At 39.6% G+C, this 17,997-nt stretch overlaps 1 protein-coding gene across 2 annotated transcripts in view; it reads left to right on the top strand.

Moving 5' to 3' along the window:
- RCSD1 (RCSD domain containing 1) overlaps window positions 1-17,884 on the top strand; it is a 55,122-nt gene extending 37,238 nt beyond the window's left edge. For both annotated transcript variants that reach the window (XM_044284113.1, XM_044284114.1), the window contains exons 3-8: window positions 1,559-1,660; window positions 3,349-3,435; window positions 7,435-7,506; window positions 8,879-9,082; window positions 10,919-11,293; window positions 15,179-17,884. In XM_044284113.1, the coding sequence (XP_044140048.1) occupies window positions 1,559-1,660; window positions 3,349-3,435; window positions 7,435-7,506; window positions 8,879-9,082; window positions 10,919-11,293; window positions 15,179-15,196 (858 nt within the window). In that variant the 3' untranslated portion in view covers window positions 15,197-17,884. The remainder of the gene's footprint in view (window positions 1-1,558; window positions 1,661-3,348; window positions 3,436-7,434; window positions 7,507-8,878; window positions 9,083-10,918; window positions 11,294-15,178) is intronic.
- The last annotated feature ends 113 nt before the right edge of the window (window positions 17,885-17,997 follow it).

The raw sequence follows: 17,997 nt of genomic DNA, 5'->3' as shown, positions 1-17,997 counted from the left end.
CAGTATTATAGTAGTTATATTCTTGTACATAGGAGCAGTATTATAGTAGTTATATTCTTGTACATAGGAGGCAGTATTATAGTAGTTATATTCTTGTACATAGGAGCAGTATTATAGTAGTTATATTCTTGTATATAGGAGCAGTATTATGGTAGTTATATTCTTGTATATAGGAGGCAGTATTATAGTAGTTATATTCTTGTACATAGGAACAGTATTATAGTAGTTATATTCTTGTACATAGGAGCAGTATTATGGTAGTTATATTCTTGTATATAGGAGGCAGTATTATAGTAGTTATATTCTTGTACATAGGAGCAGTATTATAGTAGTTATATTCTTGTACATAGTAGCAGTATTATAGTAGTTATATTCTTGTACATAGGAGCAGTATTATAGTAGTTACATTCTTGTAGATAGGAGCAGTATTATGGTAGTTATATTCTTGTATATAGGAGCAGTATTATGGTAGTTATATTCTTGTATATAGGAGCAGTATTATGGTAGTTATATTCTTGTATATAGGAGGCAGTATTATAGTAGTTATATTCTTGTACATAGGAGCAGTATTATAGTAGTTATATTCTTGTACATAGGAGGCAGTATTATAGTAGTTATATTCTTGTACATAGGAGCAGTATTATAGTAGTTATATTCTTGTATATAGGAGCAGTATTATGGTAGTTATATTCTTGTATATAGGAGGGAGTATTATAGTAGTTATATTCTTGTACATAGGAGCAGTATTATAGTAGTTATATTCTTGTACATAGGAGGCAGTATTATAGACGTTAGTCTGGACATATTAGACCTCTGAGGAGTCTTGTGGCTTCTTCATGTGAGGATATTTTATGTCGGTGAGTTTCTTTGTGTTGTAAAACTCACTGCAGTAGAATTTAAGTCGTTGTCGTCACAAATAACAAGCACTTGGAGAGTTTCCCACGAGAAGCTATTCTTACTTCCATTAAATAAAAAGTAGCAGGAGATAAGTCTCGCTGCGTCTGTTTCCTTGTTGGGATGGAGTCAAGAAGGAGTCTGCTATGGACGGAAATAACAGACCCTTGATGATGTCTGTTATCACTCCTGCCGGACTTAAGGGCAGAAAAGGGTTAACAGTATTATCAGATGTGGACTCCGAACTGTTTTCGGGAATACAGGGTTTCAGGATTAAATTAAAAGATCAGCTTTTTTCCAGAAATAGCACCACCCCTGTTGATAGGTTGTGTCTGGTATTGCAGCATTCAAGTTAACAGGACTGAGCCGCACTTCCACGTACAATCCATGAACAGGCGTGGCGCTATTCTGGGATTAACAAAAGGAGCAGTATTATAATTCTCGAAACCCCTTTAAGGATGATCAGGTGCCGCATACGGCTACATACATGAATGCTGGACACAATGTAGGCACCTAGTGGCATCACAACTCAACAAGCTATACTCTTTATTATGTCACAGCGTTTCCATTCACTGACAGCAAGCAAAGACCTTGAGAACAGTAAGGAACTGAGGCACAGTATATTATTGATGATGTTAATATTGATTATCTTCGTTATTTTCAGGGGAAATCCGCAGAAAGCGGCTCGGGTGAAGAGCCTGCACCGCCCTCTGTAGCCAAGCTCGCCGGGTTATTTGGAGACACCTTGAACAGTCCAAAGAAAGAGGTGATTACAAGTCAGGGGCATTTTGCCTGTGAGATACCAGTATGAGGTCATACGATAGATTATGCATCTCTGCAGACTGAATGCAATATGGGTGGGATCCACCAAGGGTCTCACGTCTATGTGAGCTGGCCATATAGACCGCCATGTTGTTTGGTCATGTGACTCGGGCCTAATGGAAATGTTGACCATATAGGTTCTGTTGGATTCAATGGAGAGTCTGCAGTGGCCAGGTTTGGGGTGGCTCCAACGCTACGCTGGGTCGAGGTGTCACCACATGTTGCTGCTCTGCGGAAGGGATGGTAAGGGGTGGTGCACCCCAATGGAAAATAAGGCCAGAGAGTAACCAGGGAGCTTCTTTTCTGGAGGGATTCAGGTGCAAAACAACACAGACGAGGCATAGGGCAGTCTTCTCCAGTCTCCTCCCTGGCAGAAGAAGGGTTTGATGCTGAGGAAAGGCCTGAGTTAGCTGTCCCTCTCTCTCTCTCAGAAGGCTGGATGTCCACTGACCCCCACTGGTCACTCAGTGGTCTGGCAGAGTCTCCTCTTCCAAGTACAGGTCCCTAACTGCAGAACACTAGGGGCTCTGACTGCTCTTCTTATAGACCGTTATAGTGGGAGGAGTGGAGAAACTCAGCACAAACCGATACAATGTTACAACTTCCCTCTGTCATAGACTTACATGATAGCTTCAATGATACTCAATAGCAATGAAACAGATTTTCCAGACAAAAACACATTTTCAGACATAATAACATAGCGGCACCTGGCATTAAAAAGGTCAGTCTGTCTGGTTTTGGTGGTAAACAAGTCTGGGTTTTACCTCCAAAACATGATCTTCCTTAAACCTTAGGCCTCTTTCACACTGGCGTTAGAGGAATCCGGCAGGCAGTTCCGTTGCCTGAACTGCCTGCCGGATCCATAAATCCATGTGCAAACGGATACAATTTGTTTCCGGATCCGTTTGACAAATGCATTGAAATACCGTATCCGTCTCTCCGGTGTCATCCGCAAAACGGATCCGGTATTTGATTTTTTCACATTTTTAAAGGTCTGCGCATTCCATTTCAATGGAAAATAATGCGGGCATTCCGGCAAGTGCTGCTGTATTTTCTCCGGCCAAATACCGTAAAAGTGACTAAACTGAAGACATCCTGATGCATACTGAACGGAATGCTTTCCGTTCAGAATGCATTAGGATAAAACTGAAGCGTTTTTTTCCGGTATTGAGCCCCTAGGACAGAACTCAATACCGGAAAACTTTATTGCTAGTGTGAAAGTACTCTTATGGTAACTATGGAAAATTACCAGCTTCTTATTATTAGCTAGAAAGTCCCAAAAGTCTCTCAGTATTTATTAAACCTTTCCACAGTGCTGTGCAAACACAGTGCAATGAACTGGATAAATATCACAAACATATAAAATGCAGTTACACAATATTAAACAGTATAAGTCAGTGTAAGTTAACCCTTTAAAGTCAAATAAAGTAAGGAGTTGATAACAAGGGAAAATGTCCAGACTTCAAAGTACCCCTGCTCCAGGGCACTTCAAGTGGCCCCAGCAATTGCCCATTATTATGATTGTCGGGGGCCCCAGCGTCTGGACCTCCATTGATCAGATGACAAAGAATGTGTCTAATATGTTTAGTGTCATTTATACAATAAGTGAACATTGTGTCTGTTCTTTCTAAGGTTCCACCACCACATAAGCCAACCAGAAGGAAACCGCCATGTTCTCTGCCACTGCCGAAAACTGAGGTTACTAATAATGGGGATGAGGTGAGTTTATCCCAGTGAAACAGGTTTCCCAGGCGTGGAAGAAGGACAGATAGATATATAGATAGATAGAAAATTGAAGAGACAGCAGCACAAGTCAAAATTGCTCGAAAAGAGGGAGTGCAATCCCCCCAGGCCGAGGATAATAGAGCCTACAGATATCCAAAGAAAAATAATGATGCAGTCACTTCTTGTAGGCGCCACGGATGGCGCTCACATGAGACGCTACCCTCCATTATGATGATCTTGTAAGTGTTTGTAAACACCTTAACAGGTGTTATATTTGGTTTGAATTATTCACAGGTGACGAGGTGAAGCTCTGTGTCACTATATGTGCACATTTATACACATTGTAAGGGGTCGTCTCTGTTCAGGGGGTCACACTCACAGATATATTCGCAGACACGGTAATAATGTCCAAACTCTTGCTTTTTTTCAGACACTTTAGCAAAGCACAGGTTATGAAGTCGCAACTTCAACTTATCACGTGTGACATCCCGTACGAACGCGCTGTAAAATGCCCTACGCGCCAAGAAGTACAGGAGCTTCTTTGGGGCGCATTGTTGCGCGTTCCCGCACATAGACCTAGCAGGAACATGCAACAATGGGCATTTGCTTGTTTCCTCGCACAAATGTAAACGCCCGATAAGCGCGCTTGTAAACAGCGCTTATCAGGTACGCTTATGTGTGAACCCGGCCTAAGTCCCGGACTGGAACCTGGGGAAACAACACCTCAATGTTCACATATATGAACTGCAAATGGGTGACAATACCACACAGGATACGCACTCTTTCATGATATTAATTTTTATTTACTATATACACTGTATGATTTCTTTATTGGTCACATGTTATGTACGATTTTTATTATAATCATGTTCTTGATTGATCATTTATTGTGATCCCTCCACTTTGTCTTTATATATGAATTGTATGCACTGGTCACACTGCTTGAGAAGGGCCTCGTTGTGTTGGGCTAAAAACGTTGCGAGTTGGGTGAAAAAAACGGTCCACCGCGTTTTCATCATTTTGGAGTTCTGCCTCATTGCATTTCTTTGGATAGATAGATAGATATGAGATAGATAGATATGAGATAGATAGATAGATAGATATGAGATAGATAGATAGATAGATATAGATAGATAGATATGAGATAGATAGATGGATATGAGATAGATATGAGATAGATATGAGATAGATAGATAGATAGATAGATAGATAGATAGATAGATAGATAGGAGATAGATAGATAGATATGAGATAGATAGATAGATAGATAGATAGATATGAGATAGATAGATAAATAGATAGATATGAGATAGATAGATAGATAGATAGAAGATATGAGATAGATAGATAGATAGATAGAAGATATGAGATAGATAGATGATAGATAGATGATAGATGATAGATAGATAGATAGATAGATAGAAGATGTGAGATAGATATTCGATAGATAGATAGATAGATAGATATGAGATAGATAGATGATAGATAGATAGAAGATATGAGATAGATAGATAGATAGAAGATATGAGATAGATAGATAGAAGATATGAGAGATAGATAGATAGATAGATATGAGATAGATAATGGATAGATATGAGATAGATAGATAGATAGATAGATAGATAGATATGAGATAGATAGATATGAGATAGATAGATAAATAGATAGATATGAGATAGATAGATAGATAGATAGATAGATAGAAGATATGAGATAGATAGATAGATAGATAGAAGATATGAGATAGATAGATAGAAGATATGAGAGATAGATAGATAGATAGATAGATAGATATGAGATAGATAATGGATAGATATGAGATAGATAGATAGATAGATAGATAGATAGATAGATATGAGATAGATAGATAAATAGATAGATATGAGATAGATAGATAGATAGATAGATAGATAGATATGAGATAGTTAGATAGATAGATAGATAGATAGATAGATAGATAGATAGATAGATAGATAGATAGAAGATATGAGATAGATATGAGATAGATAGATAGATAGATAGATAGATAGATAGATAGATAGATAGATAGATATGAGATAGATAGATAAATAGATAGATATGAGATAGATAGATAGATATGAGATAGATAGATAGATAGATAGATAGATAGATAGATAGATAGATAGATAGAAGATATGAGATAGATGATAGATAGATAGACAGATAGATAGATAATAGATAGAAGATATGAGATAGATAGATAGATAGAAGATATGAGATAGATATGAGATAGATAGATAGATATAGATAGATAGATAGATAGATAGATATGAGATAGATAGATAGATAGATAGATATGAGATAGATAGATAGATAGATAGATAGATATGAGATAGATAGATAGATAGATAGATAGATATGAGATAGATATGAGATAGATAGATAGATAGATAGATATGAGATAGATATGAGATAGATAGATATAGATAGATAGATATGAGATAGATAGATATGAGATAGATAGATGGATATGAGATAGATATGAGATAGATATGAGATAGATAGATAGATAGATAGATAGATAGATAGATAGGAGATAGATAGATAGATATGAGATAGATAGATAGATAGATAGATAGATAGATATGAGATAGATAGATAGATATGAGATAGATAGATAAATAGATAGATATGAGATAGATAGATAGATAGATAGAAGATATGAGATAGATAGATAGATAGATAGATAGAAGATATGAGATAGATAGATGATAGATAGATGATAGATGATAGATAGATAGATAGATAGATAGAAGATGTGAGATAGATAGATATGAGATAGATAGATAGATAGATAGATAGATAGATAGAAGATGTGAGATAGATATTCGATAGATAGATAGATAGATATGAGATAGATAGATGATAGATAGATAGAAGATATGAGATAGATAGATAGATAGATAGATAGAAGATATGAGATAGATAGATAGAAGATATGAGAGATAGATAGATAGATAGATAGATAGATAGATAGATATGAGATAGATAATGGATAGATATGAGATAGATAGATAGATAGATAGATAGATAGATAGATATGAGATAGATAGATAAATAGATAGATATGAGATAGATAGATAGATAGATAGATATGAGATAGATAGATAGATAGATAGATAGAAGATATGAGATAGATATGAGATAGATATGAGATAGATAGATAGATAGATAGATAGATAGATAGATAGATAGATAGATATGAGATAGATAGATAAATAGATAGATATGAGATAGATAGATAGATAGATAGATAGATAGATAGATATGAGATAGATAGATAGATAGATAGATAGATAGAAGATATGAGATAGATGATAGATAGATAGACAGATAGATAGATAATAGATAGAAGATATGAGATAGATAGATAGATAGAAGATATGAGATAGATATGAGATAGATAGATAGATATAGATAGATAGATAGATAGATAGATATGAGATAGATAGATAGATAGATAGATATGAGATAGATAGATAGATAGATAGATATGAGATAGATAGATAGATAGATAGATATGAGATAGATAGATAGATAGATATGAGATAGATATGAGATAGATAGATAGATAGATAGATAGATAGATATGAGATAGATAGATAGATAGATATGAGATAGATATGAGATAGATAGATAGATAGATAGATAGATATGAGATAGATAGATAGATAGATAGATATGAGATAGATAGATAGATAGATATGAGATAGATATGAGATAGATAGATAGATAGATAGATAGATAGATAGATATGAGATAGATGATAGATATGAGATAGATATGAGATAGATAGATAGATAGATAGATAGATAGATATGAGATAGATAGATAGATATGAGATAGATATGAGATAGATAGATTAGACAGAGAGTGTCCTGTACCCTAAGTGTGAACACTGTCCATGTGTCTGGTAATAAAGGTTAAAACAGTAATTTTAATGCGGTTCTTTCTGCTCCTCTTTTCTTTTAGAAACTGTCTCCCCCGCACTCACAGGTGCCTAAGATCAAGGTGAAGAGTTCCCCTCTAATTGAGAAACTTCAGGTAAGTGATGGTAAGGCCACATCGGACAGTCCATATACTGTAGTGATATAGACCATGCTGGTATAACCTGGTCATCTCCTGTATATAATTATATATGTACAGCTGGTATAAGTTATACATCTTCTTGTATATAGTGATATGGAGCATGCTGGTATAACCTGGGTATCTCCTGTATATAATTATATATGTACAGCTGGTATAACCTGGGCATCTCCTGTAGATAATTATATATGTACAGCTGGTATAACCTGGGCATCTCCTGTATATAATTATATATGTACAGCTGGTATAAGTTACACATCTTCTTGTATATAGTGATATGGAGCATGCTGGTATAACCTGGGTATCTCCTGTATATAATTATATATGTACAGCTGGTATAACCTGGGCATCTCCTGTATATAATTATATATGTACAGCTGGTATAACCTGGGCATCTCCTGTATATAATTATATATGTACGGCTGGTATAAGTTATACATCTTCTTGTATATAGTGATATGGAGCATGCTGGTATAACCTGGGTATCTCCTGTATATAATTATGTATGTACAGCTGGTATAAGTTATACATCTTCTTGTATATAGTGATATGGAGCATGCTGGTATAACCTGGGCATCTCCTGTATATAATTATATATGCACAGCTGGTATAACCTGGGTATCTCCTGTATATAATTATATATGTACAGCTGGTATAACCTGGGCATCTCCTGTATATAATTATATATGTACAGCTGGTATAAGTTATACATCTTCTTGTATATAGTGATATGGAGCATGCTGGTATAACCTGGGCATCTCCTGTATATAATTATATATGTACAGCTGGTATAACCTGGGCATCTCCTGTATATAATTATATATGTACAGCTGGTATAAGTTACACATCTTCTTGTATATAGTGATATGGAGCATGCTGGTATAACCTGGGCATCTCCTGTATATAATTATATATGTACAGCTGGTATAACCTGGGTATCTCCTGTATATAATTATATATGTACAGCTGGTATAACCTGGGCATCTCCTGTATATAATTATATATGTACAGCTGGTATAAGTTATACATCTTCTTGTATATAGTGATATGGAGCATGCTGGTATAACCTGGGTATCTCCTGTATATAATTATATATGTACAGCTGGCATAACCTGGGCATCTCCTGTATGTAATTATACATGTACAGCTGGTATAACCTGGGCATCTCCTGTATATAATTATATATGTACAGCTGGTATAACCTGGGCATCTCCTGTATATAATTATATATGTACAGCTGGTATGTGTTACGATTTTATATACCTGTTGCCCTGTAGTTTTCACGACTAATTTGCTGCACGCTCTTATCATGGTTTTGTTCTGTTTCCAGGCTAACTTGGCCTTCGCTCCTGCAGCTCTTCTTCCGGGACCACCCCCAAAGAGCCCCGGATTAAAAACCATGGCCTCTCCATGGAGCACACCCCCATCGACACCCAGCAGCCCCGGTGTCCAGTCACATTCCAGCAACATAGAGGCATCACCGGTCAGTTTTGAACAGCCACCAGAGGGCAGTCATCTGCAGAGCTTCACTAAGGTAACATTTGATGTCATTGAAGAAATTCTAGACATTATCATCTACATCAGGAGTGGGGGATCTCCGGCCCGTGGGACGCATATGGCCCCCGGGATCAATTCCTGTGGCCCCCGGCCAAAACATCTAGTGAAAATGCTAATGACCGCATCCATTATGGAACCAGTCATTAGCATGTGGGAGGCAAGGGAGGTGAGAACAGCGCTGCACTGGCTGTACTCACCTTCCCTGGTCTTCTTCCGGCCCCGCTCTGTGTCCTGACACATACAGCGTCCGCACATAGTGCACATAGATGCGCACGCTGTGTGCTGTCAGGTCACAGTACAGCGCGGCGGGAAGAAGACCAGGGAGAGTAAGTGACTCTGCTGAGTGGCAGCACCGTCTGGCTCAGTTTCGTCAGACGGACGCTGCAGGCAGTGTTTTGGTGTCCGTCTCCAGAGCGGAATGATGACTGATCAGAGGCAAACTGATGCATTCTGAGCGGATCCTTTTCGATTCAGAATGCGTTAGAAAACTGATCCGTTTTAGACTGCTTGTGAGAGCCCTGAACGGATATCACAAACGGAAAGCCAAAACGCGAGTGTGAAAGTAACCTTAAACGCCTCCATCCCCTGCAGGCAGCTCCCATTGATCTCAATGGGCGTTTTAAAAATCAGTGTGCCGGGAGCTCCCCCTAGTGGCAGTTGTATGCAGCACACAATTAATCCATAAATCATTATAGCAGCAGAGTTAAGAGGTTTTCCGGGATTTTCTTATTGATGGCCTATCCTAAGGTGAGGTTATCAATATGAGATCGTTAGGGGTCCGACTCCCAGCACCCCTGCCAATCAGCTGTTTGAGGAAGCCACAGTGCTCACCGGAGCTCTGGTAAGTGCTGCACCCTCCTTGCAGCTCACCAAGCACAGCGCCGTACATTATATAGTGGCTGCGCTTGGTACTGCAGCTAAACCCCATTGACGTCTATGGGACTGAGATGCGCCTAGGCCATGTGACTAAGGCTGTCCAAATTTTTTGCAGCCCCATCTATCTGCAAAAAATACATAGGCCCCGGTCGTGTGAATGGGGCCTAAGTATAAGAAAAAGCCAGACCATATTCTAAAGCCCAGTGCTGCCTAAGGGGGAACAAGCCCATCCTACCCATCACATACACCTTTGTGCAGTGGGGGCATTGATGGGATTAATAGCCCATAGGTCCAGGGTGCATATATACGAAATGCACATCTCACCCACCTTAATAAGACCTGCAAGTCCTTGGAGTGATGTGGATTCTTCCCTCTCTCTGTTATTTGGACTTTGGATAAGGTCTAATACACTGGTACCCCTTCCTTTGTTCCTATTACATTTATTTAAAAAAAATATATATCTTAAAAAAATATATATATATATAAAAATATATAATAATACTGAATATAATAGTAATAAATATATTAGAACAATATAAAAATAATACATATAAACTAATATTAATAAAAATAAGAAATATTAAATAATAACAATATGCAATAAGAATACAAAAATAATAGCGGTACATATAAAATAATAATAATAAAAATATATAAAAATAATATAATGATAAATATAAAATTATAATAAAAAGTAATATAAAATATAAAATAATAACAATATGTAATAAGAATACAAAAATAATAACAATAAATATAAAATAATAAAAATATGTAAAAATAATATGATAAATATAAAATTATAATAAAAAGTAATAACATAAAAAATAATAAATATAGAAGAATAATAACAATTGTGGAATAATAATACATATAAAATAATGATAGATATAAATAATAACTGATATTAGACATAATGCTGTTCTCTTCGCTCTAGGTCCGCACTAGAGGCTCCATAAAGCGGAGACCTCCCAGTCGTAAGTTTCGGAAATCCCAATCTGATATGGACTTTGACGTTGAAACGTACAACGCACCTGCGAAAGAGAATGGAGATAAATCAGAGGAGGGCGACGCTGCTCTGAGGGACAAGGAAAGCGTAGACGGATCGCCGGTGGCGGAGAATTCACCATCTGAGCCTGCGGAGAAGACATCAGAGGAGCAAAACACGAAGCAGGAGGAGGAGGAAGAGGGCGAGCGGGGGGAGAAATCCGACAAACAGGAGGCAAAACCAGACACAAACGAGACAGAGACGCCGGACATGGAGGAGAAGAGCGAAGATCCAGGAGAGGAGCAGGACAAGTGCGACGGGGACGTAAGTGGATAAAGGACGCTGCACACTCTGCCCCCTGCTGGAGACATTAAAATGTGAAAACTTTTTTTTTTTTAATCATCACTTGATGTTACAGGCCCAAAGCCTGAGGCTGCACTACTAAAAGTCTGTCTGTCAGGTACAAAGACCATGCTTTGATTGATATCTACACCCTTATACGGCGCCAGCATCTGTGGACAATAATATGGGTGGTAATCTGGATCCAACACAAGGTCTCCATGGCCACGCTGCACCTGACAGTAAGCGGACCTGTTGTCAGCACAATCTCTCAGTAGTGCAGCCTCAGGCTTTGGCCCTGTATTTAAAAAAAAAAATTGTTTTGTTTTTTTCACATTTTTATGGAGCATAAAGAGTCTTTTCACATTTTTCTTACTCCCCTCCCCCCGAATGAACTAAATGGGTGAGTAAATGCTAGTTTCCCCCATGTTTTACACTGCAGCTCTGCTTGTTCTGATTGACTACCGTGTCTAAGTACAGCCTCACCACAGTCTCTGCAGAAAGCTGACATTGTTCTGAATGCGGTACATAGTTAGGTGCCCACACACATGCACACTGGGCCTGGCCGAGCGTATATGTGTTTTGAAAGGGTAAAGGGCTGGGATCAGCAACCTCCGGCACTCTGCAACTACAACTCCCAGCATGCATGCTTACTTGGCTGTTATTGTAACTCCCATAGAAGAAAAAGGAGGATTCTGGGAGTTGTAGTTTCAGAACAGCTGGAGGTTGCTGATTCCTGGTATTGGGGGTAAGCTGCTGCCAGACAACTATGGCGGCACCTTTTCTGACAACAAAAGGATCTGGAGTCGAAATATAACATGCCCGATCCTTCTTTCCCCGGATATTAGAGAGTCTTAGATTACTGTTTAATGGGTGCCCTCCTGCCTCTGGGACCCCTAAAATATGCTCTTTACAGTGGGACCTGAAATGTCTGTCAACGATGCGACCAAACAATCTAACATGCCGGACATCCTCACAAAGTAGACAATCCCTTTAAAGGCTAGCTACACCTTTGCGGGCAAATCATTTTTTCAATAGGTCTTTATTAAAAATGTTGAGCCCTTTTCTCTGTACAGCCTTGGGTTTCTCTAATAGCAGGTTCTAAATTTTCACTCTATTCCGTCAGGCAGCTCAGCTGACGGCTCTTTACACTCATTATAGATCTGTTAATGACCTTTCAGTAATTTAGACTACTTTCACACTCGTGTTTTGGCTTTCCGTTTTTTATGAGATCCGTCATGGGCTCTCACAATCAGTCTCCATTCCGCTCTGGAGGCGGACACCAAAACGTTGCCTGCAGCATTTTGCAGTCCGCTTGACGAAACTGGGCCAAACGGATCTGTCCTGACACACAATGTAAGTCAATGGGGACGGATCCGTTTTCTGGACACAATCTGGCACAATTGTGTTCAAGACGGATCCGTCTTGGCTATGTTACAGATAATATAAACGGATCCGTTCATGACGGATGCATGCGGTTGTATTTTTGTAACGGATCCGTTTTTGCAGATTAATGACGGATCCGCCCAAAACGAGACTTTGAAAGTAACCTCAAAGATAAGGTTTATTACATGACCGGCACAAAGTGAAAGCACCATGAATATTTTTAATAAAGACTGCAAAGAAAAAGGGGGTCAGTCAGCACATCCCAATGCGCAGGTGCATGCTGCCATAGCTAGAAACACAAAGAAAAAAAAGAAACAATGCAAACCAAATAAAGTACAATAATGCCACAGTAATACAAACCGGATTCCAAAAAAGTTGGGACACTAAACAAATTGTGAATAAAAACTGAATGCAATGATGTGGAGACGGCAAATGTCAATATCTTATTTGTAATAGAACGTAGATGACAGATCAAATGTTTAATCCGAGTAAATGTATCATTTTAAAGGAAAAATAAGTTGATTCAAATTTTCACGGTGTCAACAAATCCCAAAAAAGTTGGGACAAGTAGCAATAAGAGGCTGGAAAAAGTAAATTTGAGCATAACGAAGAGCTGGAAGACCAATTAACACTAATTAGGTCAATTGGCAACGTGATTGGGTATAAAAAGAGCTTCTCAGAGTGGCAGTGTCTCTCAGACGCCAAGATGGGTAGAGGATCACCAAGTCCCACAATGCTGCGCAGAAAGATAGTGGAGCAATATCAGAAAGGTGTTACCCAGCGAAACATTGCAAAGACTTTGCATCTATCATCATCAACTGTGCATAACATCATCCGAAGATTCAGAGAATCTGGAACAATCTCTGTGCGTAAGGGTCAAGGCCGTAAAACCATACTGGATGCCCGTGATCTCGGGCCCTTAAACGACACTGCACCACAAACAGGAATGCTACTGTAAAGGAAATCACAGAATGGGCTCAGGAATACTTCCAGAAACCATTGTCAGTGAACACAATCCACCGTGCCATCCGCCGCTGCCAGCTGAAACTCTACAGTGCAAAGAAGAAGCCATTTCTAAGCAAGATCCACAAGCTCAGGCGTTTTCACTGGGCCAGGGATCATTTACAATGGAGTGTGGCAAAATGGAAGACTGTTCTGTGGTCAGACGAGTCACGATTCGAAGTTCTTTTTGGAAATCTGGGACGCCATGTCATCCGGACCAAAGAGGACAAGGACAACCCAAGTTGTTATCCACGCTCAGTTCCGAAGCCTGCATCTCTGATGGTCTGGGGTGGCATGAGTGCGTGTGGCATGGGCAGCTTGCATGTCTGGAAAGGCACCATCAATGCAGAAAAATATATTCAGGTTCTAGAACAACATCTGCTCCCATCCAGACGTCATCTCTTTCAGGGAAGACCCTGCGTTTTTCAACAAGATAATGCCAGACCACATTCTGCATCAATCACAACATCATGGCTGCGTAGGAGAAGGATCCGGGTACTGAAATGGCCGGTCTGCAGTCCAGATCTTTCACCTATAGAGAACATTTGGCGCATCATAAAGAGGAAGGTGCAACAAAGAAGGCCCAAGACGATTGAGCAGTTAGAGGCCTGTATTAGACAAGAATGGGAGAGCATTCCTATTTCTAAACTTGAGAAACTGGTCTCCTCGGTCCCCAGACGTCTGTTGAGTGTTGAAAGAAGAAGGGGAGATGCCACACAGCGGTGAAAATGGCCTTGTCCCAACTTTTTGGGGATTTGTTGACACCATGAAATTCTGATTCAACATATTTTCTCAGTTTAAACTTTTTTTCCGTGATTTATGTTCTATTCTGAATAAAATATTAGAAGTTGGCACCTCCACATCATTGCATTCAGTTTTTATTCACGATTTGTTTAGTGTCCCAACTTTTTTGGAATCCGGTTTGTAGAAAATATTCTGGTGCTAATGCTATGCTTATTTTTGTAAATTTGAGATTCTTGGCAAATACATTTTGTACAAAACCATTTGGGCCCGTCTGCCACACGTCAAGGCGATCTCTATAAGACGGGAACCTAACACTAAATGCTACCTGTTATGTGCCATATTTTGGTATTAGGCCTGAGTGAGTCTCCTGTTCCTTCAGCTGGGAAGGAACGGGTCGTCTTTGTCCTGTCACTATTTCCAGGGCCCTTTAGGGTCAGATAGGGCTCTAGGTTCCTGCGTATGAACATTTCTACCATCGAGGTCTGTTCATACTGATAGTAGTCAGGGCTCGGTTTAGGGATTCACTAGGTGGTGACCTTTCCCCTTTCCCTAGTTTCCAGGCCTAGTACCTTTTCCCTTCCCTCTTGTGTTCGTGTGGAGTTTACTACCCACACCGTGCCGTGACAAATTTTCCTACTATACCATGTTGACCTCGGGGCCCCTCCACATTTACCTCAGCGGAGGACCCACAATGCAATATCTACGTCATAAAAATCCACATATGTTTCTCTCATGTAGGATAAACCTGAAAAGTGAAGCAAAACAACCACCAGTAAAGCACAGACCTTGACCGGCGGGCTGGGACGGCTGCCATGTTTGAGCGCAGTAGATCCGGTCCTGGATGACGTCCCTCCTCAGTGCGACCTGGAGGATCCCTACAGATACCATATCAATCCTGTCAAAGCGCAGGGTAATAGTGAACACGCCGCGTGTACATGTGATGTAAATGTCACTGAATAAACTACCAGTCTCAGCGTGTCCTGGATGCTGGGAGTTGTAGTTCTCTGTCTTTAAGCAGTGTTAGATTCCATATTGATATATTTATGGCGTCATTGATGTTTATGGGTATTTTATGTCCTGTGCCTCATTAAAGTGTTTTGAGCATAGAAAGTCCTTCTGTTTCCGGGAAAGCTGTGTGACAACCAATATGGCCGCCATGCCTGACTCCACAAGTGCTTGCCGCCCAGTATTCCCAGACTCCTATGTCTAAATATTATTTCTCTGCTATCCTCCTATAACTAAGATAAACTTCCGTTCTCAAACCTGGGTGACGACAACCATGACCGCCATAATTACACCTTCGTGGTCGTTGGTGACCATTAGGACGGGTTTTAAACATGGCGGATGGTTTCTGCTGCAAAGGGGTTCAAGGGTTAAAAATACACAATATAATCTGCCAAGTCTGAATTCGGCCTCAGCAGTAGGCCGCAATACTGTGACAGAAAATGTCCCTGTTGCCCATAGCAACCAATCAGAGCTAAGCTTTTATTTCCTACACCCTGTACTGGAAAATGAAACGTGTCCTCTGATTGGTTGCTATGGGCAATGTCCATGGGAACCGGGCCTACATATATATATATATTCACAACCGCCCTGAGGTCAGTCCCACCTTTCATGACAAGAAGTGGGTTATATGTTTCTATAGATTCTGAAATCTTGTCAATCTATATATATTATATTATATTTTTTATATATTGTATAAAAATCAATGTTATTAAAAGGACGCTTCACCTTTAGCTCCGTCAACAGAAAATCCGGTGCAGACAAGGGTCTCCATACTAGATCTGTGCTCCTTTTTACGGCTTTAGTTCATATTTAACATATATGGCTGAGAAAAAGACCTGGTGCTAATTGAAAACCATCTGCAAGTTGCTGTTGATGGATCTTTTCAAGGCATTTTTCCCTAATTTACCCCCTAACTCATTACCACATGAATAACTAATGCATTACGGCAGGGTCTACACACAATAATGACCCACTAATTCACATGCTGTTTGCCAAGGCTTAAATATTGGGATGTACAAGGGTTAATCGGGGACAAGAAAATTAGCCTAAAAAATCTTAATAGGGCCTGAGCTTGATTTGCTGATACGGATCTCCAAATACTCTGCTTGCCTTCCTGCAGCCATAGATTTCTGTTTATCTGCAGCCACCACTAGGGGGAGCTCCCTTCCCAAAGATTTATACAGCCCCTATATATAAATCGATATGCAGTGAGCTCCCCCTGGTGGTGGCAGAAATAATATAATTTATCTCAGCTTCTCCTAAATGTCTCATATGGGGATGGCGGGTTCCAAGCACCCCCTATCAGGGGCCCGGAGCCAGGCCTGCAGCTCATTTACATTAGTACACCACTATGCGCTAGAAGTACTAAATAAAAACACATGAGTACAGCAATAGATCTGTTGACAGCAGTTACCCTACTTGTTGATGGTTTCCAGTTAGTGATACATTTTTATAGTAAAAAAAAGTAATGAAGATATATCACAAAGATGCTCAATTTCCCATTTGCTGACTATAGGGCCAATGGTATTTTGTGATGATGTGTTTGGGGGGCGGTTGCCATGTTCTCATTCCCCTGTGGTGTTCGATTTTTGTCTCAGGTAATTCATCTATCATTTAACAAAATATAATATTGGGGTGACCCTCCTGTATATAAGTCCCTAACAATAATATCAGGGGGCCCCATCGTTCTGTGTTACGGCGAATAGTCATCTCCTGCCCTCTGACCTGTGGTATACGTTTATGACCACGAGTGATACCCGCTAATGTCTTCATCATGTGACCTGTTTCATATAGCCATACATCGCAGCGCTAAAAGATATCCGCCATTTTGTCATCCCACTCGCAAAAGATTTACAAGCTGACGCGTTTCGAGCTTTTCACCGAAGTGATCTGAGACAGACTGGTTGCTAAGGACCTGCTGCTTGACAACCACATGGTTGCTATGCAATATCTCCATAATTACTAGACTGTCCTGTGTTTTTGATGGATTTTATCGCCAAACGAACCTCAAATGGAGTGGGTCTATGCAAATGTGTCCCAAAATGCACCCCTTTGGTAGAATAGCGGGTATATCAGGGCTGGGGTATGACATTATGCAATGCGCCATCTTTGCTCTGCATCACAAAATGGCCGCCACCTGTGTAGATATTTGGTTATTTTACTCATTTATCCGTTGTTTGGGCCCAGACCATTTATTCTCCACCTTATTACCTCAAAATTGGGCCTAAAAAAACCCTCCATAGGATCCTCTTGTGTTGGAGGCGCTCTGTTCTCTGTTTTGCCTGTTTTTTATGTTTATTCCCTGTTGTTGCCTCATAGATTTTTACATTAGCTGTTAATCTCATGGAATGAAATGCGCGGCGCAGGGAAGACGACCTCCGGATGTGCACAACGTGTCTATGACTGTAAATTATAAATAAATGCATATTCTTTATAAGACTCGGCCTCCTCTGTCATTCCTTACTACCACAAAGCTTCTGTGATGACTAGGCCTCATTAGACCGCGCACACCCATCGGCCAGAACATTAAATCCACCTGCCTAATATTGTGT

The sequence above is a fragment of the Bufo gargarizans genome, chromosome 3 (genome assembly GCF_014858855.1).
Source record: "Bufo gargarizans isolate SCDJY-AF-19 chromosome 3, ASM1485885v1, whole genome shotgun sequence".
In the NCBI taxonomy this organism is placed as follows: domain Eukaryota; kingdom Metazoa; phylum Chordata; class Amphibia; order Anura; family Bufonidae; genus Bufo; species Bufo gargarizans.
This window is presented reverse-complemented; position numbering and strand designations above follow the sequence as displayed.